General features: G+C 36.7%; 1 protein-coding gene across 1 annotated transcript; it reads left to right on the top strand.

Annotated features, from left to right (window-relative positions):
- Positions 1-70: 70 nt before the first annotated feature.
- On the top strand, positions 71-27,943 carry clvs2 (clavesin 2). Its single transcript, XM_053614449.1, has 5 exons — positions 71-1,300; positions 4,242-4,416; positions 18,894-19,004; positions 19,143-19,363; positions 25,441-27,943. The coding sequence occupies exons 1-5, from the start codon at positions 912-914 to the stop codon at positions 25,532-25,534; spliced, it is 990 nt and encodes a 329-aa protein (XP_053470424.1). The 5' UTR covers positions 71-911; the 3' UTR covers positions 25,535-27,943.

Raw genomic sequence — 27,943 nt, 5'->3', positions numbered from 1 at the left:
CGCTTTAAAGGGATGCTGTGAATAAGAAGAGGACTCTTCCTCTCCTCCTCCTCCTCCTCCTCTCACACCTCCCGCCCCGCCCCCATGTACTGGATGGTTGAATATGTGGATGGACTGTATGACCAGAGCCGTATGGAATATATTTTTTTCTTTTTCAGTCACACACTCACAGTCATCATCATCAACATCACCATCATCGTCACCGCCATCATCATCATCACCACCAGAAGCAGCAGCAGCAGCAGAAACAAAAGCGGCCAGTGCAGCACTGATCCAAACCTGTCTCTAAACACATGATGGAAATCTGCGACTGGAGGCGGAAAACGCCGGGATGCTCAGTGCGATCTGATTCCCGATGACTTCCATCTTCACATGTTCCATTTGAGATGCGCAGCAGACGGAGACTTGTGAGCGGAGTTGCTGCTGCAGGGTGCCGCATTGCCCGGCCGCTTCTTGGCGTGATGATAGTGTAGTGTAGTGTAGATTAACGGCGGGGTTTTGATGCTGATCGCTGATTTTATTTATTTATTTATTTATTTACGTCTTTTATGTGGGTTGATGTGGATGAACGAAGGGCTTTTTGTCTGAAGTCGGATACAAGATCCAGATCCTTTAGGCTACATGTGCGTTTTGGACCACGATCGATTAAAATGACCGGATGAATGTACAACAAATTCGTGCTTTATTTATTCTTTCTTTCTTTTTTTTTTTTTAACCACCAAAAAAGGCATCCTGTTTACCGGTGAGGGTCAAATTTGGGGGAAATAATTTGTGTGCGTGTGAGTGTGTGTGTGTGTGTGTGTGTGGTCTCTCAGGACAGGATCTAAAGTGGTGATTTTATTTAGGACGCAGCCACAGATACCAGGATATCACTTGTGATTTTGCTTGGTGTCGGTAAGTGTGCCGGCGCGATGACTCATTTACAGGCGGGTCTGTCCGCCGAGACGCTGGAGAAGGCCAAGGCGGAGCTGAAGGAGAACCCTGACACCTTGCACCAGGACATCCAGGAGGTGCGGGACATGATCATTACGCGGCCCGACATCGGCTTCTTGCGCACGGACGACGCCTTTATTCTGCGCTTCCTGCGCGCCCGGAAGTTCAACCACTTCGAGGCGTTCCGTTTGCTCGCTCAGTACTTCGAGTACCGGCAACAGAACCTGGACATGTTCAAGAACCTGAAGGCCACAGAGCCTGGCATCAAACAGGCCCTCAAGGACGGTTTCCCCGGGGTGCTGTCTAACCTGGACCGACACGGGAGGAAGATCCTGGTCCTGTTCGCTGCCAACTGGGACCAGAGCAGGTGATGCTGGGTTTTGGGATGGGTTGCCAGATTATTTGCAATTTTCTGAAAAATCCAGCTGGTCTGACTAACAAAGCACAGACTGTGAGCTGGCCAAGCTGGTAGACCATCTTTACCAGCTGGTAACTTTTACGTCATAGATATATTTTTTAACAAAAATAACCCAACAGTATGTCGATACGAACATCTCCAACATACCAGTCCGTACTGGATTTCGCAAAGTGTTTTTGTCATTGTTGCGGCTCAAAATTCTCGATTTTGCAGCGGCTTTTTTCAAAATTTGCGATGCAATTTGCAGAGATTTTCGTATCTTCCTTTGCGGAAAACTACTTGAATTGGCGAAATCGCAATTGCACGAATTTGTCTTTCGCACTGATGTTTGTTGGTAAATGAGACCTTTTAGCTGTACTCATGTTCGACGCACGTGAATCGACGAAAGCTTTGGCTGAATGCGCGTTCTGATGACGTGACATGACGCGTCTTGCCCCAAATGTGCAGAAAATCTGCGGTAATTTTGAAAAATTGCAAGCTTCTCCGAATGTTGCGGCATTTCCTTGATTTTGCGTTCATTTCTGCAGTCGCAAAATCCTGAAGGGACTGATTTATTGATCCATTTATTGTTCTAATAAACAGTAATACTGATCTGTTTAATTTGATGGTAAAGATAGTCTTCCAGTTTGACCAGCTCCGCTTGTATTGTGGCAGCTTGTAGCTGGTTGGGCCAAGCTGGCAATCATCACTGCTTAGTAAGATTGGCTTTGTCTGCCCTACTTGAGATTGTTGAGCGTGTCACATAATCTTACGGAGGAAAAAAACTGGAATCCATGAAGGTGATTGGATGTGTGCCTCTGGGGAAACCCTTCTTACAGTGTTCCACATAGGAACCCCTTTTGTTTTTTTGTTTTTTTCTAAGAGTGCTTTTTTATAGTGAGGAACCGGTGTTGACCAAGCCAAGGTTCTACAAAATAGCACTGCATCACGCTAGAATGAGTATCACATTTGCACATATTCTCTAAGTAATATGATGTTTGGAATGCTTAAAAAAACCTAACTTGTAATCTCAATTTTTTATACAAAAGACCTCACAAGAAACAATATGAACACTGACCCTAACCTTAACCTCGATAACCTTTCATATAAACTGTGCCGTGTAAATGGCTACCGGTTTGCAAGTTTGACACAGTGTTAACTGTAACAGTCACTTTCATCTGGAAACCATAATGGGACTAATGGGGTGGAAAGGCCTGAAGCATTTGAGCTGTCCTTCAGCACTACTGCTCTGCTTTTCAGCACATAAAGATTTTTTCATAGTAAGTGAAGTAAAATGTTCTTTAGGGCTAAAATTTTTTTTTTTTAACTTAACATACATGTATGTGTAATTATTATGATATCAACATAGGACTGGGCATTATGGAAAAATCTATTTTAAAACATGATACAAGAAGACATACACATAATATATCAATGTATTTAAGATTACTATGTAGGTTGTGGAGACAGTTGCATAAAAAAAAAAACAAAAAAAAAAACATTTTTGTTGCAATGAGAGTGCCTGTCAGTTTTCCTTCGGCAAGACATTTTTATAATCCTATAAAAAAAATGTTTAACGTTGCTTTAACAGAGAGGTTCTCACATCCCATCCCATTCTACACAGTTTCTAGTTTCCTCTGCGGTAAAACATCTCATTTCACTGAACAGCTTATTATCAAGCCATTAATGATCTGGATCAGGTGTGTTATGAGCAAGAAGCCTATAAACTGTACAGGGTAGTAAGTCTCACTTACTGGAGTTGGTCAGTAAGATTGCACAATACTGTATATCATTAATTATTATTGCAACAATAAGTTATGAATTTAACTTGTGCAAAATTGGAAAACGGAATATCGCTTAAAACGTTTGTGGGGGGGGAAAAAAAGCACCGTTTCCATCTCATGTGTTCAAGAGAATGTTTCCATCATAGTTTATACTATGATAAATAATAAATGATCTGCCTCAGTTGAACGCATTTTTCCATCCAGCGTTTTCTTTATGCGAAATATCAAAATTCGCATCGAAATACGTGGATGTAAGCATAGTTATTGGTGTTTGGCGATGCTGATATTACAGAACTCTGCAGTATACTGCGTAAATAAGCACTTTAGCAAACCGCAGTTTTATCGCGTTCTATGAGCATCCTGGCAAGAGGTTCAGAGTTTCAAGATTCAGAGATTCCAAGTACGCTTTCTGTTGTTCTTTGATAAATCATGGCTTGATTTGAGAAATGAAAAAGTCCAAGAAATGCAAGCCAGTCTTTAGCCATGACTCATCACAGGTTTCAAAATACTGCAAGTCATCTTATGATATCAGTGTACCAGAAAGCTCTATCCAAAAGTAGCAAAAAAAAAAAAGAACAATCATATAAGTCCTCATCAGCATTTATATTTGTAGGCCACATTCACATCGTTCTGTGTGGACTTGAATAAAAAAGGGGACATTTGTAGCAAATGGATGGAGAGGAATCTAATGAATCCTGGCTCATTAGAAGTGAACACGGCACCTCACTTGAGTCTAAAGGGCCTTTGAATCCAGACTAGTCACAACATTGCCTCTGAGAGTTGTAAAGTCCGCATCATGTGCAAAAACAAGAGTCAAGAACAAAGAGGGTCAAGATGGTTCCTCAATTAGCCTGATTGATTTGAGCGCCACTAAAAATGACGTCAGTCTCTTTTCATTCTTTTGTATTTGCTTTGCCAGATGAAATACAGTACTGTGCTGAAGCCTGTCACATTTTACTGAAGTATTGCTGTGCCTCAGGATGCTGGACAAAGACTGTATGTTCTGGAAAATGTGATCAAAGAGGGTGGTGGAAAAATCAAGAAAAAATATGTGCTTTTTACTGTTTTCCACCTGCACTGATAATGTTGTTAGCTTTTTCAACCTAAAACCTGATGTATGTTCCCAGGTACACCTTTGTGGATATACTGAGAGCCATTTTGTTGTCACTGGAGGCCATGATCGAAGACCCAGAGCTTCAAGTTAATGGATTTGTGTTGATCATCGACTGGAGTAATTTCACATTTAAGCAAGCTTCTAAACTCACTCCAAGCATGCTGAGATTGGCCATCGAGGGCTTACAGGTAACTTTACAGACATCTCATTTGCATAATAAGCTCTTTTGGGTTCATCATGAACATAAGAATCAGATTTTTTTTAAGAATCAGAAGTTTAATGCGACCTGAAAAGCTTTATTGCCTTTTATAAAACAGGACTGTTGAAATCTCGAGTCTGATTGGTCAGAAGGTGTTGATTAATTTTCTATAACACTAGCTGTAAAACAGTTCAGCATGTGCTGTTATTGAAACATAATGAACTTTGGTGCAGTAAGAGTAAATATGCAGTAGTGATTTTTTACCGATAACAGCATGTACTCGAATATTTTGTTCCTTACTTACTATCTGTTGAAGTACTCCTAACATTGTCCTGGGATTACGATTATTGAGTTTGGAAACTGTAAAGCTGTTATACTGGATCTGTATGAATAAGTACATGAACGTGACCAACTTTCATATGTTACTGTAGCTTCAGGAATTATTTGTCCCATCTGCCTCTGTGGACTCTTTAACCCTCTACTATATGAATAATTACATCAAAAAATAGTTCAAGAAACAAAATTATATATATATATAAAAAAAAGTAAAATAATTAAATTTTTTTAAGGGGGGGGGGTGGTTGGTGAATTGTTGCCGTATGGCAACAGTGTGCAATGGTGGAAAGTATCATATAGTCAAAAATAACACAAAATATATGATGTTTTGGGTGAAGTATCTTTTTAATTCTTGCTCTTGAATTCTTAATTCTTTCTCTTGAAACATGAAATTTAGAAAATAATGTGCAATTAAAAAATGTTGTTTTTTTTTTTTACTTTGAATGTGAAAAAATTGAAATTTACTATTAGAGTAGCCTAGTGTATTTTGTGCTATGTAGGTCTGTTTCAATTCATGAATGCACATATCACAGTTCCATTATTGCATGTTGTTGCCATGTAGCAACAATGACATTTTACCACTTAAAAATATCAGCTCAGATAGAATTTCATTTTTTTTCCCTTTAAGTAGTTTTGCCTAAATATAGAAAATTTGTCAAATTTTGAGAGCCCTCCAATGATGACCTTCATTATGCCATGTGATTGCCTGAAAGGAAGTCCAAACAGCGTTTACTGGTCATGTGACATGGCAATTTTTTTTTTATGTCAAAGTTAAAGCTCCCTTTTCCAGGTACATTGGAACATAATAGTTTTGTATTATTGCCTATCAAAAAATTGCCATATGGCAATGCCATGCAATAAAGGGTTAAATAGTTAGGGGGGAAAAAACCATGGGAATGAAATTGCACAAGTACACAATGATGCACCAATGCTGCGTTGTAATACAAAAATAAATTACATTTATTTATTCTACAAATATGAACGGTATAGAATACAAATAAATTATTAATAGGCAGATTGATCAAATTCTTAATAAAGAGATCTCAGTTGAGAATCCAATAAAGGACAATACATTTGATTTATAAGGGAACTTACAATATTTATGATACATTTAATTATTATACAATGTACAAGTAAATCATTCTAAATGGTTTTAATCTCAATTTATTGATAATGATTGCAATAATGCGATGAAATGAAACCACATGAGCTTTGTACTGCATGCAACTTCTTCTTCTCTGCTCAGGTGGATAGTTCCACCAGTTACAAGAGATCACAGTATTATTATATTGTTATTATTATTATTTTTAAACTGTATGTCTTTTCTTGGCTGCTCTGATTGTTTAACAACCTACGAACCATTTGAATTGCATAATCCTCATCAGCCTTTGAATTGCATAGTAATGTTGTTTCTCAAGCAGGTGCTTGAGTCTGAGGAAGTCAGTCTGGTAAAGGGCATTAGCTATTCTCTCTGTGAGGTACACTAACAAGTGTTGGCCTTATGTTCTGAGGCTTGGGAACATCGTCTGCATAGCAATTAGGGACGTCTATTGTGCCACTGTAATTACTTATCATAGCTGGGTAGCATTTTAGCTTCTGACAGAATCTTACACCTGTTAGAGTTGTTATTACTACAAAGCAAAAGGTTCTTAATTAGTGGACACACTAGTTGTTACACTGTAACAACTAGTGTTTGGTCTTTTTCGGAGTCGGAGTAGACTGGAGTGGTTAATTCATGAACAGGTATAAATGGTGCAAGGTCTTAAGTGTAAATGACACACAGACAGTTATAGTGTATATTGTATAATATCGAATGAACATTTTAATGAGCTCAACCTACTGCCAAATGATGCAATGAATCTTCACACAGCTTTGAAGAAAATGGCAAACAGTAAAGGATTAACACAGTGAAGCCAATGTGAAATCAATGTATGGCCCATAAGCTCAATACACATGAACAAACAACATAAACAAAGCATTAACTCAAAACATGAAGGGTAGGTCCTTCATCATTGACCTTGATCATTGCTGATTGGCTACAGTGTGTGTCCGTGTGATAGAAAATGGAGAGATGGATGTTTATCGTAAGAGGAAATATAAGCCAAAATGATGCTTTATATTTTATCAAGTGCATTCTTATCATGTCAGCTTTGCACGGTTTAAACATGAATATGTGATCACTGAGAACCCACCTAAAGGAAGTACAGTTATTTAGAAGTAAGAATTACTCACCACTAAGTAATTTCACATTCAATTGTTTTCACGAGGCTATCATTTTCCAGCAAGTGCTTTATCCCAGTCAGGGTCATGGAATATCCAAAGTCTATCCTGGGAACACAGGTTGTGAGGTTGGAGAACATCCTGGGTGGGACACCAGTCCATCACAGGGCACCATGCATATATACATACAGGGAGAGAGTGGGAAGAAACCAGAGAACCCAGAGGAAACCCACACGAACACGGAGAGAAGATGTGAAACTGTGAGGTGGCACCGTTGTGCAATGGAGTTGATATAGAGGATTGGATATTTGTTAAAAAAAAATAATAATTTTAAGTGTTGTGTTCCATTGACATTGCCCTTGTTTATTGAATTTCCTACAAAATTATCATGAGCTCAGGCTGCATCGCAAGTTAATTTTGTAGTAACGCTACAGCATCTTTTATATTTTCAAACCGTAAGACTTAATAATAACAAGTAATCACAAGGGAAATTTTGTTAATTTAGTCAATTTTGTTTCTTTATATTGTTAGCTAGCTGATTTTAAACGAAGTGCATTAGCCAGCTACAGTACATTAGTTGCCTTGGATTGAATAAGGTTGCAGTGGAGAAGCGTTTTTGTTCCACTTGGGAAAACCGCTTGTGTAGAGTGGTAAGTGAATTACTTTGTTTTTTTCATTGCATTGGAAAGCCTTGTTTTGACCTAGGGTTGTACGTAGACATTTTCTACTTACCTAGCAAGCATTTGCTTGTAGCAGTGAACTCTTCACAGATATTTTCACAGAGCTGTGAAAATAACAGCAAAAAAAAAAAAAACAGCTTCAAAAAACAGCTAAAGACCCACCTCTTCCATGAACACCTAACCAACTCATAATAAAAACAAAACAAAACAAACAAACAAACAAACAAAAAAAACAATTGCACTTACACCTCTACTCTGTGCACTTTGCTTCTTCTGGAATTTAATTAATGGATCTTGTATGGTAGCACCAGTTGTATTGTTCTCTGCTTGATATATCGCTTTGCTTGTATTTTTCTCATTTGTAAATCGCTTTGGATAAAAGCATCTGCTAAGTGAATAAATGTAAATGTAAATGTAGCTGTCATTTCATGCTGTTCATAGGCGTGACAAGGTACACTAGGTTTACGTCACAAACTGTAGCATCACCTGCTATGAGATGTCATTATCCGAGCAAACTTTATGGGTATGAGTAAATGAGTGTGGTATTGGACCTGATATCAATATGTGTAACGTTACACCTCTGATTGTCGCACGTGATTTCTTATGCAATTAATTTTTGTAGCACATGTGGTTTTATTTCTCAGACATAATTTTCTTGATTTCACAAGCAATAATGTTGAAATCCAATTTCATACTTTTTTCACACGATCGCACATTGTTTGCATAATCACATGCAAAATGTACGTGATTATTTTCGTAAGGGTATTGCTCCCCCTATAACCCCCCCCTCCCAACTAGGGAGTCTGAGCTCTGATTTGCCATGCAGACAGCTTCAAGTGTAGCCTGTTGACTGAATTTTAATGCCGGCCCATGATGAGCCCATTCCACATTCCAGCGCCTCTTCAGACAGATTAGCTGGTGAATAATTGATCGTTGCCATTAGCATCTTGCCTCCAGAATACACCATTCACCGACTGCGTGGGACAGTGCTTTTGTAGTCGTTTGAAAGGAAAACAAAGGCGATGCATAGAAATGATGTAGAAGTACTCCTGTACGTGTCAGCATCCGCAATGTGTTATTAAATTTGTCATATTTTGTAAGTTTGGAATAAGTTGGACGGTCATGTGACACTGTTCCAGCACACCGAGGCGAGTATTTCCTCACAAGCACATACACATTACACAGATCAGCCTTAAGTAGCGACGTCATCTCTGCCATGTGTCATGTGGTGTTCCTGCTGTGAACGAAAGCGTGCATGTGTGTGTTCGTAAATGTTTGTATGATTGACACATGGAAAGGGAAGGGAAGAGATGAAAGGCGTATGTACACATATGTGCTAAATACTGTTAGGTTTAGCACACGAATGCTTCCATGATTTGGGTGACACTGGAGTAAATCTAAAAAATTTATTATTATTTTTTTTTAAATTATAATTTTCAACATTGAATCTAAGAAATCATGCATTATTTTTTAACCATCCCAAACATGTGGTCACCTATCTCATGCAACAATATTTATTTTTTACAAACTTACTTGCCTGGATTTGGCCAATATATAAGTAACAAGGTTGTGTTTTTAGCATGGGATAAGCAACTATACAATATGTTGCGCAAAGAAGTGTCCACACTAATTGCACGAGAACATTGCGCATAGACAAATGAATGATTTCCTTAAAACTTATTTGTTTTTATTTAAAAGTTAACTCTCAATCTATAATTTTGGTGACGGCCTTGCATTTTCTAAATGACCTCATCAGTCATTATCGCACTATCATTGAAAATAAAGAAAACAGAAGAGGAAAACTCACTTTTCTTTTTCACATGATCATCAGGAAATTGGGATTTCTGTTGACTTCCTTTTGACCATGTGAGCTTTGGAATATTCCAGATATTTAATGAGGGTGAATGGGTTCAGGTAACAGGGTTGAATGAGTGAACTAAATTTATTTATTTTATTTTTTTTATAAACTACAATGGAGATCTTGTGGAAAAGGTTGTTTTAAGCATTAGATGTTAAATGGATTCACACATTAATGCAAAAAATATTATGATTTATATTATGACGTCTTTTAATGATTATATTTCAAGGTAAAGTGTAGTACTGGGACAGGACAGGACTAATGCTGTGGACTGCTGTAGACGAGTGCTTTATTAATGTTTTCGTTGCATGTAGATTGTTGTAAAGACACTTTGCCTATGTTTCAAATGTATTTTACATTTACTTCACATACCTATTTGTAAATTAGTGTAATATCAGAAGGGCATAAAACGGCACCCTTTTCCTACGCCCTGTTTCCTAATTCCAACACATCAACTTCGAGAACTGACTGTTTATTTTCTGCCTCATATATTCCACTCCATGACAGGTACCATTGTAACAAAATAATCAATGTTATTCACTTCACCTGTCAGTGGTTTTAATGTTATGGCTGAATGGTGTATGGATTTGAGATAAAATAAGGGGCAAACCTAAACAAACTTTATGTGCATTAAATGTTGCTTTTTTTGAGTATGTGTATGGTTCTGTATAGAACCTTAAGGGTTTGTTTTTTTCTACTTAGACAAACACTCTTTACAGATATATGTATATAAATATAAATATAATGTTTTGTAATCCTATCTGAGGAATGAGTAACTAATGATTTAATTCCCCAGTCAAGACTTAGGTTCTGTCTGACTTTTATTTTGCCAAAATAAGATCATGTTGATTGCCCTTCCAGAAAACACTTTATGCCCAAATCTCATCCTTGCTTCAGTGGATAATCTCACCTGGATACTATCGAATTCTACCTAAAGACTGCTGCTGTAATCATAAAAACCATCCCGTGTTCATCGCAGGATTCTTATTCTCAAAGTGAATTCAATTCAACTGAATTGAATTGAATTGAATAAGCTATTCACACGACACTGAATAGATGTTAGAAGCTTTACACCAAAATTCCGCTTAAAGAATATAAAGTTCAAAAGTTGCATCTGATTTGACCTTACTGAGGATCAAAACCTGAGGTTCAATATCTTTAAATCATTTAACTTTATAATCCCATGATTTTATGATGTCAATAAAAGAAAAACCTCCGTCTAGATTCAGTTGCGCTCACAAATAATCGGGTTGATTATAATGAATTAATGTTGCCAAAAATTGTGATGACAATTCAAATACATGCTGTTGCATGTAATACATGCTCTGGTCTATATTCATCCTCCTCTGTTTAGCACAAGTGTTTGTTCACGATGATATTTCACCATTTTTTCCCCCACTCACTGCTTCTTTCTTATTGTCTAGAAGCAGATGGACTGAGTGTAATCTTTCTCTTTGCAATGCATTTCAGGATAAAGCTGCATAGCATTGAGAGACTCTGCTTAGCATGGCATGTTGAAGTATGTGTGTTTGCGTCATGGTTTTATTTTGATTTTTTTAAAGTTGTTTTGTGATTACGACGACTTCTTTGGGAGCTGGAACACATATGTGATTTCACTCACAGGGCTCTTCCAGCAGCACGCCCACGCCTGAATCTAACGCATGATCTATCATCCACCAACCACAGCTCTGTTCTGCACTAGGGCTTTCTGTGCTTTTTTTTCCCAGTCTAAATTTACCTCAGAGAGAGCAGGGCTGTAGGAAGTACGTAGGATATGTAAGGAAATTACATTTGTGTATTATGAGTGACATGAATGCTGAAATTTTCTAAGGATTTCGACTTGGGAATTTACACAGATGATGAAAACATTTGAATTTGGATAGAAAATTGTTTAAATTGGCCAAAACGAACCGATTCAAACAAGGATGGCGTTTCAAAAGGACCCTGTGAGACAACAGCTGAAGTATACACTGCATCGCCAAATGGGGGCTTAAAAGGAACACATGATGCAGGCGTAGAAAATGGCTGTTTTTTTGCAAAAGCAATAAGCCGTCGAATCCTCCTCAGACGAACAGGGAGGAAAGAGAGCATGAGGCTGTCTCTCAAGTAGCACCTCTTTTGTTCCTGTAGGCCTCTGTTGTTTCCTTCAGTGTCTTGGACTTGCCTTTTGTCTGTCTTAGTCCTGAGAAATAACCCACGCTTGGCAGCCAATCAGAGCTGACCGATCTTCCTTATCCCACCCCATGCCGAGTTTCCCTGGCAACCTGTCCAACCGCCATGCTATGCACCCTCCAGATGGGCTGCGTTCACAGAAAGAAACGCATTCATGTCACTCAGCCACAACAGATTGATAAGGTCTGCAGTGTGTGTGTGTGTGTGTGTGTTTAGAGAATAACGTAGGTCTGACAGGAATATATTAGAATCTACTACATGTGTACACAGATGAAAAAATTATTGATTTTTATTTTTCACATACAACATTCAACTGGCAAAATGTTGACCCAATCAAAATGTCCGTCATTGAATATTACTGATTTAAAAGGACTTCTAAAGGAATGAGAGCTAAAGAGATCTGCATCTGAGATATGACCCTAAAGGTGTAGAAAATGGCTGGAGTAATGCTACAAATAGTGTAGTTTTGAAGTAAGGGTGTCATAAAGAATAAATGACGAATGAATAACATCAAACAGGGTCTCACCTTTGATTACAACTATTCGAATACATCAAAAGTCTGTATGATCTTATAGATCGATTCAGATGGACAGATGGACCAGGCTTTTCATGGTGATTCCAAAAATAACTCATCCACCCTCTTGCATTATGTTGATTGCATTATCTAATCTGTGCACCATTAAGAGATGAGAGCAACAAAGAGCTTTGTTCAGAGTTAACTAAGAGCGAGTAGTGAAGCGTTAATGCACATCAATATTCAGATCTCACCCTGATCAGGATAAAGTGGTTACTGAAAGTGATTGAGCGAGTATTAAGATCTCAGTTATCTACTGACTTTTACTGACTTATCTACTTACAAGGGCAGCTGGTATAAATGTGTGAGCAAGGCTAATCCCATCTGTCTTTAAAAGATAAACATGCAATCTTACATTGAAGTCTTTTTGTCATCCACATCAGATTATTTGCTGTAAAAAAAAAAGAGTCTTAAAATGGATTATTTTAGACGCTTGTGTAACCAAGCGTAACAGCACCACCAATGGTTGTAAGCGGTATACATAGAACCGTATGACATAGACGATGGGGCTGATTTCTCTGAACTGTAGATTCATACAGTCTATCTGTGACAGTTTTATCTCTGTCATCTAACCTTACCACTGTCACCGGCAGTATACAGCAATTTGACAGAATACGTGTAACCACTATATTTCAGCCTGAAATTCATATTTTGTGTAATTGTAAATGGATCTCTATACAAAAGTCAATGAAATGTCTTATGAAGGCAAAGTTAAATATATAAATGACATTATGAAATAAATAATCATATGACTTGACCTCAGTTTTGCTGTAACACCTGTGAATGGAGGAAAATTGTGTCTTCGTGGACCCCTCATTAATGAGGAAAAAACATAGTTTTCCTAGTTTTGACCTGTTTTTATTGTAATTATTATTATTATTATTATTATTATTATTACTACTACTAATACTTCTACTACTACTACTGGTGTCACTGCACTATTTTAATAGCTGGGAGCCTTAATGTGCAGTGGTAGCTCAGTGGTTAAGGCATTGTTCGGAAGGTCATGACTTCAAAATCCCAGCACTACCAAGCTTCCACTGCTGGGCCCCTGAACAATGCCCTGCTCAGTTGTATAAATGAGATAAATGTAAGTCGCCATGGATAAGGTCGTCTGGCAAATGCCATACAAATGCATAAATGTAAATTTAATGTGGGTGAAACCTAGATTTTTTTTTTTGATTGTTTAAATTCAGACAAATTTGCAAAGATCACAGCTATGACTATACTATATATATCTTATACTATTAATATATTATGCTACTATTACTAAAAGTGTATTTGAATCTTTGTCCTCTTGTCATTTGTATTTAATTCAGTTCATCTAAATGATTTATTTTAAGTATCTCTATCTCTTGCCTATATTACATTCTCACCTGATCTGCTTTATTAGTTTGCATTTTCTCTCCACTGGTTGTTTTGGGTTCGACAGCACATGATTGTTTTCAAAGGGTTGTTCTAGACACAACTGAGAAAAGGTCTAGACACAGCAAAAGTTGATGCAAAAAACAAACAAACCATGGAATCCTTTGAGGCCTTAACTTCACATGTAATTTTATTAGTAGAAAATGCTGTCTAGAAAAGCGAGTCAACATTCCTTTTTCACATAGCTTATGAAATTACATGAAGGACGGCTTTTATGCCTCTATGAACCAGAAACATTGTGGTCCTATTAATCATTTGTATTTATTTTCCAAGGTTTTTTTTTTTTTGTGTAAATCTACAGATATCTCTAATAATTTTGGTATTTTCTAATTAGTAGTCTTACAGAGCAACTGGTATCAAGCAAGTCAGTTAATTTCACAGCATTTCCTTGCATAGCTTTGCGCATGGGGTATGTGCAATATTTACTGGGCCAGCAGTCATTTTCTCATAGAACACACAGAAGCAAAATTGAAGAAAACAGAGAACATTCCAGAGAGTGGATTAAAACCTTTCCGAGACGCAGCAGTTTACGTGACTCAAAGCTAACAGAGTGTTCATGCCGCATCTGGATGTTCAGTCTGCTACCAGAACAGCAGAAAGCTGAAGAAATGGCACACGACATAACTGGGCCTAAGAGGCTGGAGGTAAAGTAATTATTTGGCTGGCTGGAAAATGGAGCTGATAAATTTAGGTTATGTTTGTCTTTCGCTTTGCTGTGCAGCAGAGTCAAACCGTTTATCTTAACGGGCCAAATCTGCACCTAAAACACCTGCAGCGCTTCAGTTAGTTTGATGACCTTCTTCTTGTGTTGGTGTGCTGATGTTCCTGTTAGCATGTCTGCTTTGGGTAAAACATTACTTCTCCAGGGCGCTATATCTTTATTATATCTCCAGGGGTTTGATCCTCAGCTCGGGTTACTCTCTGTGTGAAGCTTTGCATGTTCTCCCCGCGTTCGTTTTTTTGTGTTTCCTCCAACTTGGTGACGCCTCAGAATTTCCAACTTTCTGTGTGGTGTTTTGCATGGTTTCCCCAGGTCCATGTGAGTTTCTTCTGACTTGGCAACACTTCAGAATTTAAGACTTTTAATCTATAAATTGGATGGATAAGCTTCTAGGTTTGGCGCGGCGGTGGCTCAGGTGGTAGAGCAGGTTGTCCACTAATCGTAGGGTTGGCGGGTCGATTCCCGGCCCACATGACTCCACATGCCGAAGTGTCCTTGGGCAAGACACTGACCCCCAAGTTGCTCCTGATCGCTCTGCTACGAGTGAGCTGTGTGAGTGTGTATGTGAATAGGTGAATGAGAAAAAGTGCTTTGGAACCACTAAGGTTAAGTGCAGACCACCATAAGTGTGTAAATGTGTGTGTGTATATGTGTGTGTTAGAAATACATCTACAAGGGTATATTCCTGGCTCACACCCAGTGTTCCAGGGATAGGCTCCAGATCCACCTCCATTCCACCAGGATAAAGTGCTTACTGGAGATGAATGAATGGATTATATCTCCATTTAGATGTGGTCATTCTCGAACATACTATATATACATTCTTGGCTTTGATAGTTTCTTTTTGTGAGAGCACTTTATATCCATAATCGTTCCATCTGGCCGATTTCAGCTTTTCTGAAGTCTATGGATTTTGCCTTCTGGTCTAATACTCCATACGCTATGTGGTTGTTGCTATTAATAAAAAAAGGGTCAGTTCTCTAGAAATTTGCTTATGCCTCATAGAAATCCCATATGGCAACAAAGGAGGCATTTCACTGCTAGAAGTTCTACTCATGGGACATAACACACTATAACTCTGACTAGGAACAGTGTGTCCAATGGGAGTGAGTGTTAAAAATCACAAGATCACAAGTGTTACTATTATTAATCATTATAATTTTTCTTAAAGTGGCATAAATACATATATTATCAACACACTGAAAGTAGATTCAGTAAATCTGTCATTTAAATCTGTTGATTTTTTCTTCAAAACACTACTTGTAGATGTAGGTGTAGAATTTAGTAGTTGTAAAAATCTAATTCTAATTAACGTGTGCGCCTCCTATAAATATTAATTTTTTTTTTCTGAAACGTTATGAAAAAAATACCGGTTTGCTAGGATGCAGTGTGCATTATTATTATTATTATTATTATTATTATTATTATTATTATGTTTTCAAATCCATTCAATATATGGCAAACTGCAAAATTATTAGCATTCTTAAAAACATGGGATAACTGGTTAAATGACGGGGGGGAGGGGGGGTGACTGACTTGTCTCTTGGATGTTCCATAACATTAAATGTAACTGTAATGGATAAATAAACAAAATAATTATTTACTAATTGCTGTGGAAACATAAGAGGAATAAAACACTTCAGGATATGCTGGTGCTGAAAAAATGATCAGGTTCGATGTGCTTTGCATCAGGCTGCATCACACCACAGCAGTGTTGATTATTGTCCTAACACCACGTTTTCGTTCCTCCACAACAAAATGGAAAAAGGGCATCATTTCAGACCATGGTACCCAGCTAAGATTGTTTTCTGGACAATAAGACATGGCATGTCTAACAGGATTATTTAACAACTCCAGAGATCGATATGAACTCATGTCCTGCACTTCAGTCTGTTCTTTTTCCACTTTAGTATTCTTACCTTCTCTGAGGAACAGATACCCTTGATGTATTTCGGCATTATTTATCTTCAGCTCTACTTTCACTTCTTTGTTTGAGACGAGAAATTGCAGGGTTGGAAAAGTGTGTGTGTGTGTGTGTGTGTGTAGTCTATTGGTTAATGCTTTGTGGCTCTCCTCTGGAGTTTTGTCCAGACTTTGTTCTCTCTCATGTGGAAGTTGGTGCCAAAGGGATTTTCAGTGAGTCTCTAGCATCAAATCCTAATCCGCACATCTGTTCTCCACCAACACCACCACCATGCTCACAATGCTCACAAGTACCTCAAAAACAAACAGCTTGTCTCTTTAATTCTGTCAAACTAAAATATGATTGATTTTAATTTACGTGAAATAAAAACAGGAATAAAAATGCAAGTTGCTGTGATAACTAGTGCTTTTACACGCACAGTAATAATATGATCTCTGCATCATAAGTTACAAGATTATCCATGTGGTCATACATTCGATATTTCAGATCGGATTAAAGCTGTTATTAAATTTCAAGAAATCTGATAGAGATCTGGCTTTTGTTCCGGTAATAAGGTTATTCAGTGAATGTTTACAGTTAAATAGAGAACAGCTGTTATGGAAGCAAGAAGCCCAGAGAAGTATTTTAACATTACACTCACCAGAAGGCAACAGACCGACACCCAAATAATGATCTTAAGGTACAAAGACGCTGTGTTCAACAAAACAGCAGGAAATGTGAATTTTATGCCACGTCATGCTTTGCAGTGGGTTGTAAATCAAGTGTAGAGGTATAAATCAAGTGGTATGTCATGTTTTGTAGGTTTTATACATGTCATTTTTGATTTCATGCTGAATTGGGTCTTTAAAAAGGTTCCTAGGTCCCAAAAGGGTACTACTTAAAACATTTGTTGAAAAGAAACCCATTCTTATAGGGTACTACATGGAATCTTTAAGGGACAAACAAAGGAAACCTTTAGGATCCTAGATGGAACATGTAACTGCATTCATTTTTTAATTATTATTGTTCCTATTGGATATTTTAATTAGAGAATTCATATTATATACTCTGTTCCTTGGGCATAAGCATTCAAATTCTATACATAGCTTCATAAATACACAATCACATGGCACCCAAGTGCTTTCTTTCTACAAATAGAAGCATGTCTTCTTTTTTTTTAAACCATGGCAAAATATAAACTTGTGTCAAAGATTCAGCTTTTTAACTGCTGTGTTATGTTCATATATTGAGACTGTGTATTGTTATACTGATGAATCAAATAACAATTTTATACCAGGAAATGAGTAAAACACTTAGGTGCCTGCTATTATAGGAAAGTAATCAATGATGAAGAGGTGTGATGTGACCCGATGTGAATCAGCGTTACTGTTATTTACTCATAACAGGACACTCCCTTTTTACTCAGCTTCAAAATGGTTTGCTTTTCTCCCATAGACAGCTCTCTGGACTTCATGTTGGTTTATCCTTTTTAACAACAAAAAGGTGAAATCCAAGGCTCAAACCAGTATGTATGTATGTATGTATGTATGTATGTATATATATATATATATATATACACACACACACACATAATACATTTACAAATATTAGGACATGAAAGCAGAAATTCTGATCTATCGTATGATATTCATCTTTACATCTCGACCCCAAATGTCTTCAGTGTTTAGCAAGAAATAAGAATTGGCCTTGCCTTTCCAATACTTTTGGAGAGGACTGTACCTTAACGAGTTGCAATTTGTTATGTTTAATGTTGTGGGATGTGCACGAAACAAGAGTGTACTGTCACTAGTCTCTCTCTCTAGAAGTTAATAAGGCAGAAATGTAGCTTATCTTGTTATCCAGAAATCATAAAGCGCAAACTTCAGTCCTGATAGCTTTCCTGTGTTGGAAAACTTATTTATTATATTATTTTATATAATAAATATATATTATATTATCTTATTTTCTAAACTTATATATTAACTAAAGTATTCATTACACTTTGGACCGCTTCACCAAATAAATGATTATATGTATTTCTTTGGTAAATAATACATATATGTTTTTGTAATGCGTGTATTATTAAGTTAGATGATGTGGAGCATCCACTGTACAGGTCACTAAGAATGAGTTGTTAGGATGAAAACAATAACGAGCGATTAATATAAACCTGTGATTTGCCTTGCTGTCAGAACTATTATCAGAGCTGCTGAAAATTAATCTGCACTTTCAGACCAATCAACTTTGAGAATTCAACAGCACTGTCATATACACGTGGATAACCGTTCAGTGAAGATGATTGGATGAACAATGTGGAGATTTTTTAATGTGAATTACTGTCCTGATGTCGTTATTTCTCCCTGTTGGAATATTCTTGTAAAATCTGGGATGAACCAGGCAAGTGCATAATAAATTAGTGCTTTACACAACAATGGTTTTGCTCACAGTACATGGGCAAATCGTCATTTCTGATTTCTCACTTTAAAATATACAAGTGTTGTATTCATTGTGGGGTATAATTCTACTTTGGACAGCATGATTGAAGGACTAATCATTTCTATATTCTGATCCATACAGGACAGCTTCCCAGCCAGGTTTGGAGGCATCCATTTTGTCAACCAGCCGTGGTACATCCACGCTCTGTATACGGTCATCCGACCCTTCTTGAAGGACAAAACAAGAAAAAGGGTGAGTGAAAGGGTGAGTGAAAGGAGGAGAGGGTGCAATGGCTAATCAGATTAGCACCCAGATCGATAGAATGATAGAATTTGCTAGATAAACTGACAGGTTTTAACTGTTTGTTTTCCTGATGTGTTGCCTATGCAGATCTTTATGCATGGGAATAATCTGAATAGTCTACACCAGCTGATCGTGCCGGAGATTCTGCCCTCTGAGTTGGGTGGTATGATGCCCCCCTATGACATGGGCACGTGGGCCAGGACTCTGCTTGACCACGCCTATGATGAGGAGACTGACTACTGCCCCGAGTCCTATACCCTTTCTGTCAAAGACCTGGAAAAAGACCTGTCCCCGAAAAGCATGAAACGGTCAGTGTGTTAACCCTTTCATTTCACATTCAGTATTTATTGAAATCACTAATTAAAACTAAACTAAACACATTTTTAATTCAATTATTCATCTTAAAGCATTATATTTAGTAACTACAGTGAAAGAAATGTAATTATTAGAGTGAAGAATGTACTCATCTGTCGTTCCTGACACGTTTATGGGGGTAAATATTATTAGTTATACCACACCACTGTTGGATTCTCAATTCTGATTGGTCAGAAGGTGTCGATTCATTTTCTGTACCAGCGGCTCTGACGGCAGTGCTGGCTGCAAGAGAAATCATATTTATATTAATGCACTTGTTCAGATACGTTATCGTTTCTATAGTAACAGATCATTCACAGGGACTTGTATGGCAAATACTTCACATAAACAGTTTTAAAAAAGTGTGTAATTGTTTATACAATGAAGTTTTCTGGGAGGAGACGTTTAACATTTTCGGAAGGAATCTCCAGTGTAAGCACTTTGTAACAGTCAGAGGTAAAGCCGTTCCTTATAAATGTAGAAATGTAAATGTATATCCGGAACTGATAGTGCTATACAAATTAAAATAAATAAATAAATACATAAATTTAAGTTTAATAATGTCGGTAGATCTTCCAAATATTGAGCGTTGTGGATTCTCTGTCACATGACAAGTTGCATTTTTTCGTCTTATTAATTTGAAACAAGAGAAAAAGAGAAGATGGTGAACAATGAACAACAGTTCATAGCGGCTGTAACGCAAATAATGACAGGAAATAAATTGTTTTGCAGATGTTCCACAATATTAAATGTAATTATACTGATATGTATAATATGTGATGTCTTTCTTTAATAAAAAAAAAATAGAGAGAATTGTTTTGGTGTTGGCTGTGGAAAAAAGAAAAAGAAAAAACTTTAGGATTTAGGATTTTTCTATACAGTACATAACTTGCCATGAAACGAAAACATGGCCTACTCCTCTTTTTAGGATGTTAGGATTTCTGTTTTCAGATTTCACCCTGTTGTAACCCCTCACCCTGTTGTTGATTATTTTCCAATAAACAAATAATTATAGATGTTAATTACTTAGTTAACATTACCTACAGTTTCTCATGGTTTGTTAATTACAGAAATCTTAAATTAAGACAGCAGTAGCCATTACACACAACACAATTATCTCAAATAAAGCTGACATTTATCTCTATTATGGTTTCCATAACATAGAACAATGCAATATTTAAACCTTAATTAATACTTGAACATTATTTATGGTATAATAATTGTAAAAGTTTATTTTTTTTAATGAATTCAGTAAATATTATAAGTACAATTTTATTGTTTAACTAATAAGCACTGCATTTATTCATTAGACATCACAAGAGACTTACGAGTAAAGCAAAAATCCAGTCCAAGCAGACAGAGGTTAAAGGAGCTAACAGTGATTTAGTGATATAAAACTGAGTTATGCGCAGAGGTGGGAGTTAATTAATTATAGAAAGAACACACAATACTTTTTATTCCTCTGGTTATATTTTTCTGCTCAGTGCAAGCGCTTCGATCTCCTTTTTGCGATTCAATATACATTTACATGTAATATTTTCTCAGTACAATGATCATGAATAGTTTAAAAAATAATATAATTTTGATTTTTTTTTTTTTGGTCTTTTATCAGCAATCTGATTTTTTAAATTAAATTAAAGTGACCGCCAGAATTATTGGCATCCTTCATGCAAATGGGCATACATGCATATATAAAATAACGCATGAAATGAGTGATTTTTGGACTGAACGTATGCTGTACACTTTTATTTGAACAAAATATGTTTGTTTTAAGTAGTACAGTTTTATCTGCAAAAATCAAAAATTATTGGCACCTTCACATTTAACATATGAAGAACCCTTCTCTGGTGAAGTCACAGCTGTAATGCCTAGCATGGTTGGAAACACTTGTGGAGGGATCTTGGGTCTACATCTATTTACAGAACATTGTACACACTCCTTTACATTCTTCAGTTTGTGCATGTTGTGTTCCTTTTTAGCTCTGACATAGGTGTAAGTCTGGAGACTGAGATGGATTTACTGATTGTGTTCCTTTGAGAGATTTCTGGAATGCTTAAATGATTGGTGTATGTTTTGGGTTATTAGTTTATTATTTTGTTAAACACTCCATCTACAATATGGCTAAGTCTTAACCTCCTGGCAGAGGCAACCAGGTTTTGGGATGACGTGGATCCTGGAATTGAAAGTGCTAAAGATTCTGTGTAGGCTTTATTTTAGAAATGTTATTGTCCGATTTTTGTCCCAGTCATTTAAAGTGTGTTGTATTTATAATCTGATGAATATCTGATTGTGTAATTATAATTATTATATATTCTTTAAATGTACTATATTCTTTAAATGTACAAAGTAAATAGGAATTTAACAGGACAAATCAATGCACAGCTGACATGGGCACAGGATTAGAGTATCATTGATGCATTGTGGGAGCTTAAAGCAATGAAAAGACACATTTAACCAGAGGACTCAGAGATACAACAGAGGGCTTGATAAAGTACAGGAGTACCCCACCTTTAGATGGTGTCCAGGCTGCCTATGCCAAGAACTACAGCTAAACACATGGGTTGGAGTGAGAGTTGGTTCACATGAGTGCTACTAACACTAGCCAGGATGCAATCAGATTATTATATATAACGTTATTTAATATATTAATATAACGTTATTATATTCTGCAGGTTGCTATGGAGTTATTTCTTTAGTGTTGCTCCAACTGAGTTACACTGAGTCAGATGAACATGAGATCACTGTGTGTGTGTGTGTGTGTGTGTGTGTGTGTGTGATCTAATGGTTACTCACATAAGCATATGAGCAATGACAGAAGCAGCATTTTGTGTTAAAAACGCCTTAAATTAATTTAATCTGAAATGTATTTGTTCAACATTAAGGAATAATGCAAATTAATTTGGCTCATTTGATAGCAAAGTGGAGAAACGCACAATTTATGTGCTTCAGTGTTCATTCTAGTGAGTCATCCAGAGGATTGCTTGAGGGCACATCACTGAGCCGCTTACTAAAATTGCAAATGAGGAGCAGTTCAAAAAGGCCTGCGTGCTATTAGAGCTATGTTTCTGTTCTGGTTCCCTGTAGTCCTATGTTCTTACAGTACTGTATGTGTCTGTTGTTTTCAGTGTGTTGTAGTTACCTGCTAGATTAGATCACATTTACAAGTCTAGAAGTTCCAGTTCATTGTCTTACCGATTGCCTTCAGGGCTTGTTCGAGCTACCGGTCCATGCGAACAGCTTTAGACAAAAAAGATCCTGTCACGTGCCTCCTTCAGTGAGTGATACAATGCTGCTGCAAGCTGCTCTCTGGAGCATGAATACATGCGATGATGCTTTCCCTTTAGCATCAATCTGACTTCTGTCTCCACTGCTGCTCTGTGAGCATAATCTGTCTGAAAGAAGGCTACAGCCTGAGGCTCAGTGACTCCTTTAGTCTCAGAAAACCAACAGCTTGTGTCCATTACAGCTTATCATTGGAAGCACAACAAGTTTACATATTTTTTTTGTTTGTGCCACTCACTCAGAATGCCTCGATGTTGACATATGTGCCTTGCTAGCTACTGACCTCTCACATTACAGAAATTTGCTATTTAAAAAAAAAAATAAAACTATTGTGATATATGTGTGGTGGCCAAGGGAAAACACTTTTTATAGTGAAATGTAGCTCCAGAGTCCCGTTCATGGTTGACAGGAGTGGAACCTGTTGTGGATAAAAAATGTCATAAAATAAACATAAGGGAGAACAATGTGAACCCAATGTGGAACCCAATCTTCTGCTGTTGTAGCACATCCACTTCAAGGTTTGGTTGTGTTGTATGTTCTGAGATGCTATTCTGCTCAGCATGGTTGTACTGAGTGGTTATTTGAGTTAGTGTAGACTTCAGAACTATTCAGCAATTTCATCGAATTGTGACAGTCACTGTGTGACAGAATCACATTTAGCTAGCAAGGATTTCAAGATTTTTATGCAGAATGACTGGTTTTAACCACTGTGTTGGTTAAAGAACTTGATCTCTACAGGAAGATTCAGTTCAATTCAATTCAATTTTATTTGTATAGCACTTTTAATTGGGGTGTGAATCTTCTATTTGATTCATGATTCATTAGTTTTTGATCAGATTCAGAAGTGTTTTTTGGAAAATTCAGAAAGATTTTTTGGAAAATTCAGAACGATTCAATTCGATTCGATTCACTTAACAATGATTCGATTCGGCAAATCAATTCAGTAACTTTTTAAAATGTGTTATTTACAGTATTTAACTCCAAACGTATCTCGAGCAAGAAAGAGAATGACAAACTACTTTATACTGTTAATTACACCAAATTTTTATTGCAGGAAAAGTAAACATTGCTTAAATTTCCTGAACACACAGTATAGGCAAGCAGAAATACACATTGTGGACATTGCCCCACAGTAGCTTTACAAAATATATAAATTCACGATATACATTTCAAATTAATAAATTTATCCATCAAGTGCAAGCAGTAAGAAAAAACTCCCTGAGACAATATGAGGAAGAAACCGTGCGAGGAACCAGACTCAAAAGGGAACCCGTCCTCATCTGGATGACACCGGATAGTGTGATTATAAATAATTCCCTTCGATAACTGTGTGCTATATAGTCAAAAAGTGTGAATGTGTGACCAGGAAATTCATTGTAGGTTGATATATAAGTTATCAACTGTTCACTGATGGAGACTTGAGTACAAAACTTTTTTTTGGTGGCAACTGCAGTCCTAAAGCTATCATCGCAATTGTAGTCTACTCTAGTTTCTATGCTTTGATGAATAAGAGCCATTGAGAATTTAACTTATGAATTATAGTTACTAGAAAACTGAGAAATAACTTATTATAACAACGTATTAAATTGAAGCATGACTTTGCAAGCATTAAGAATTAATATACGTCTATACCATAATTGAGGAGTGTGGTTTATTAAATAACATGTATGATATTATAACCTATTCATCATTTTAAGTTATATTTCTGAGTCATATTAAACAAAATATTTTATTAAACATTGCATTTCCAATATTTGATTCCTCATAAATTTATCAAGCCCAAAACTACACACAGCTGTAATTAATAGAGACAGACATAATGCTTCTTCAGTATCACTATTTTCCAAAGGAAATTATATTGCACTTAACAAATAACATACTAGAAACTGCATCCCTAAACATTGTACTTTGCTTGGATTATCATCGTTATCAAGTCGCCGGAATCACCCATTTAAATGCATCTTTCCCAGTGACCTGCCCCAGATTTGTGCATGATGAATGTAAGTGTTCTCTCTGAAAAGCTGCTTATGCCTCTACTGTAGATGAATAAATCCAAAGTAGGGCAGACTTGTGGCCAGTGGTGACATTATATAAAATGACCTTTCCAGGTTCAATCTGCAGTAAGTGCTTCCATTGTGAGAGTGCACATTGTAATGACTTGCTGCTGTAAAGTACTCAGGCAGCATAAAATCTATATTATATCTATTATTATTATTAAATTATGGCAATTTCAGAAGCCCTGAATTGCAATGAGATACTTAGTATCGCATTATTTCAAGATAGGTATTTTGTCATTTCAATTTAATATCTCATTTTATCATCTCGGTTTAAGTTTTTATGTAATTATTTAGTAATATCTTATCATTTCAAAATAGTATGCCATTATTTAACCCTTTACTTTAAGGAAATCCTACTGACCATTACATTCTTACTTTGTTGATAAATAACGATATGTTTTCTTAATACACTTATTAATAGTCTTAGATTAGAACAAGTGTATTAATATAAGACTATCGTTTATGTTACAGCCGAAACTACTGTGAGAGCTGTGCTGTTATAGAAAATTAATTAACACCTTCGAATTTGTGAGTTCGACAGTGCTGTGGTACATCCAAAAATAATGGCATACAGAACTTGAAGTTCAGGGCTTCTCTAGGCAATAACCAAAACCAACAAGAAATATGTACGCCATGGATTTTTGCTGACACTGTTCTTTCTAAAGCTGATCATATTTTATTCATATGTGCAGATCCCAGTCTGTGGTGGAGCCTGGAGTTCTTAAACGGCCAGAAAAAATCAAAAGCGAGGAGGAGAACATGCAGCCGCTGCTTTCGCTGGACTAAAAAGGCTTCATTTTTGTTTCTCCTAGCAATGAGCAAGCATTAAGGCCTGAACACTGGGGAAGAAGATCACCCAGTTCCCACAACTGGAGTAAAAAAAAGAAAATGTACAAAAATGTGATGAAAGATATGTAAGATGTGCAAAGCATCTGAGACAGCGTTAAAAGGGATATTTTTTAATCAAACAGCTAATGGAAGACATCCATATGTAATTGTTAAGTGCCAATTTAAACCTGTAAATACACTTCAGCTGTAAGCGTAGGATTCGGGAACTAATTGTGACATGAATACAAATGTAAAGACTGCTGTGAATAGTCTGTATGTGCTTCATGTAGTAAGAGCGGTGTTGTAGGGCACTGACGGCTTTTCATATTTCGGTTTTCCAAATCACCAAGTGCAAAGCTCAGGATTTATGGTCATGATTAGAACGTAAAATAGAGAGGCGTATGGCTATTAAACACGTCGTACAAATATATAATGCTTTCATTAGAGTAAATATTGAACATCCAGTGTTCAGGTTTTAGTCTATTGACTTTGCAAAAACCCCTTTACGCTGCAGCAAGGCATAATGGATTACAGTTTTTTCGAAGACATTATTTCGGCACAGTCTGAGCTTTGCCATTAGAGTAGGAGAAGACTGCTTATAGCTTAGAGGGTTTGTTGATTTATTTAATTTTTTTTTTCTTTAATTTTCAAGACATTTCCCATCTTTATTCCTGTCAAGATGCTTAATGAAAGACTCATGATGCCTACAAATCTTTCATTTTTAGCTAGGTATATAGGCATATAGGTTTATGTTTCTTCTAATCAAATATATATAAAAAAAGAAAAAGATAAGTATTGGCTTCGTTGTTATAGGCCAGCATTAATATATGTAGTGTATTGTGCTCACCTGACAGCGATGAATCGTTGTTTCTGTTGATTAGATCTCTTAACATTAGGTAAGAAATGTGACACTGAAGAAGCGATTTCTAAAACCAAGGAAAGTAACATGACAGGAACAACACTTAACCAGTGGATATTGGCTTTTCAGTGCGGTCAGCGCAATAAGGTTCTTTCATGGCATTATTTTATTTGTTACATTTTCTGGCAAGTTTATATTCGTAGTTAGACTGAGGAGTGCATTCAAGCTACATTTTTGGACAAAAAAAAAGTTCCATCTAGTACTGTTGAAGGTTTTATGTGTAAAAACGTACAACAAAGGGGTTCCCTTTATAATTTCCAGTGCTGAGTGGATTTAGATTGTTTTTTTGTTTTTTTTAAAATAGATCTTCTTTAAAAAGATACAAAACACAACAATCTAAAGGCGTCTTGAAGAACCCTGTTGTGAACCCTATAGTCTACACCTTTAAGCCCAATCAGGGAAGGATTACATTTACATGGGATGCTGGGGTAATTTCCTGCTATTCTGTGACTTTATTTCCATCCAGATTGGCCATGTCTGTGTTTTTCTCCATCCTACTCTGAGAAAATGACCAAATACTATTTTCTACCAATATCAGAGGTCGTCTCATCATTTTAGTCCTGTCCAGATGTACATGTCTGTGATTTTATATGCAGAGGTCGCCTCGCATTGGAAAAAAAAAGATTTTTGACTGCTGCTACTTGCTGTATTCAGTCTAGTAGAGGACATATTAGTGAATCTCCCCAAGATATTAAACACGTCTCGAGACACGAAAAGAATGGATGCTTCTCAAATACTTTGTGATTATTGTTTTATTGTATTTTCAAATTGTTGCTGGAACTTTGGTTCGCCCCAAACTGAAATAAGAGCCAGCACCTCTTCTCTATTTCAGTGCCTCTTCGACTGCTTGGAGGTCATGTTGTGAATGGAGTGAATTATCACATGGCCGTGTGATGCAAACATCCGGGTTCATAGTAAATACAACCCACTAGAGACTCACTCCTCCTGTGGTAATTTTATTGCTGTCTGGATGTGAGATTTTTTTTTTTTATCACTGAGGAGACATGCAAAAAATTTATTACTGACATGCCCCTGATAAACTAATTCAATCCGATTAGGGCTTTTGAATTTTTAAAAAAATAATTTTAATGCACTAAAGGGTTCTTTGGTTTGTCTCTTTGGGGAAACTCCTCAGTGTTCTATATAAAATCATACATCAAAGGGTTTCCCTGCCTAAAGATACCGTGAGGAACCCTAGTTTCTAAGAATGCACACTTTAAGATTAATTTAGTTCTCCAACTTTTTTTTTTTTATAGTCAGGGACCCCTTTAACTCTAAAATAACTTCCACCGACACTCAGTACAGATTTGATTAATGAACGTTAAATATGTACAGTGTAATTTTGTCTATTTATTTGCGCTATAAAGCATTCCTGAACTTTCTACTGACAGAACACATTATTTATATGCTATATGTTTGGATTACACCACACCAATTCAAATGACCAG

Source organism: Ictalurus furcatus, chromosome 25 (assembly GCF_023375685.1).
Source record: "Ictalurus furcatus strain D&B chromosome 25, Billie_1.0, whole genome shotgun sequence".
In the NCBI taxonomy this organism is placed as follows: Eukaryota; Metazoa; Chordata; class Actinopteri; order Siluriformes; family Ictaluridae; genus Ictalurus; species Ictalurus furcatus.
The sequence above is the reverse complement of the archived record's forward strand: the minus strand, read 5'-3'. Positions and strand labels throughout refer to the sequence as shown.

Bases quoted from the DNA above. Each gene is read 5' to 3' on its own strand.
- clvs2 (XM_053614449.1), top strand. From the start codon at position 912: ATGACTCATTTACAGGCGGGTCTGTCCGCCGAGACGCTGGAGAAGGCC. The intron at 1,301-4,241 runs GTGATGCTGGGT...GTATGTTCCCAG, and splicing joins GCCAACTGGGACCAGAGCAG to GTACACCTTTGTGGATATAC. The intron at 19,005-19,142 runs GTGAGTGAAAGG...TTGCCTATGCAG, and splicing joins AGGACAAAACAAGAAAAAGG to ATCTTTATGCATGGGAATAA.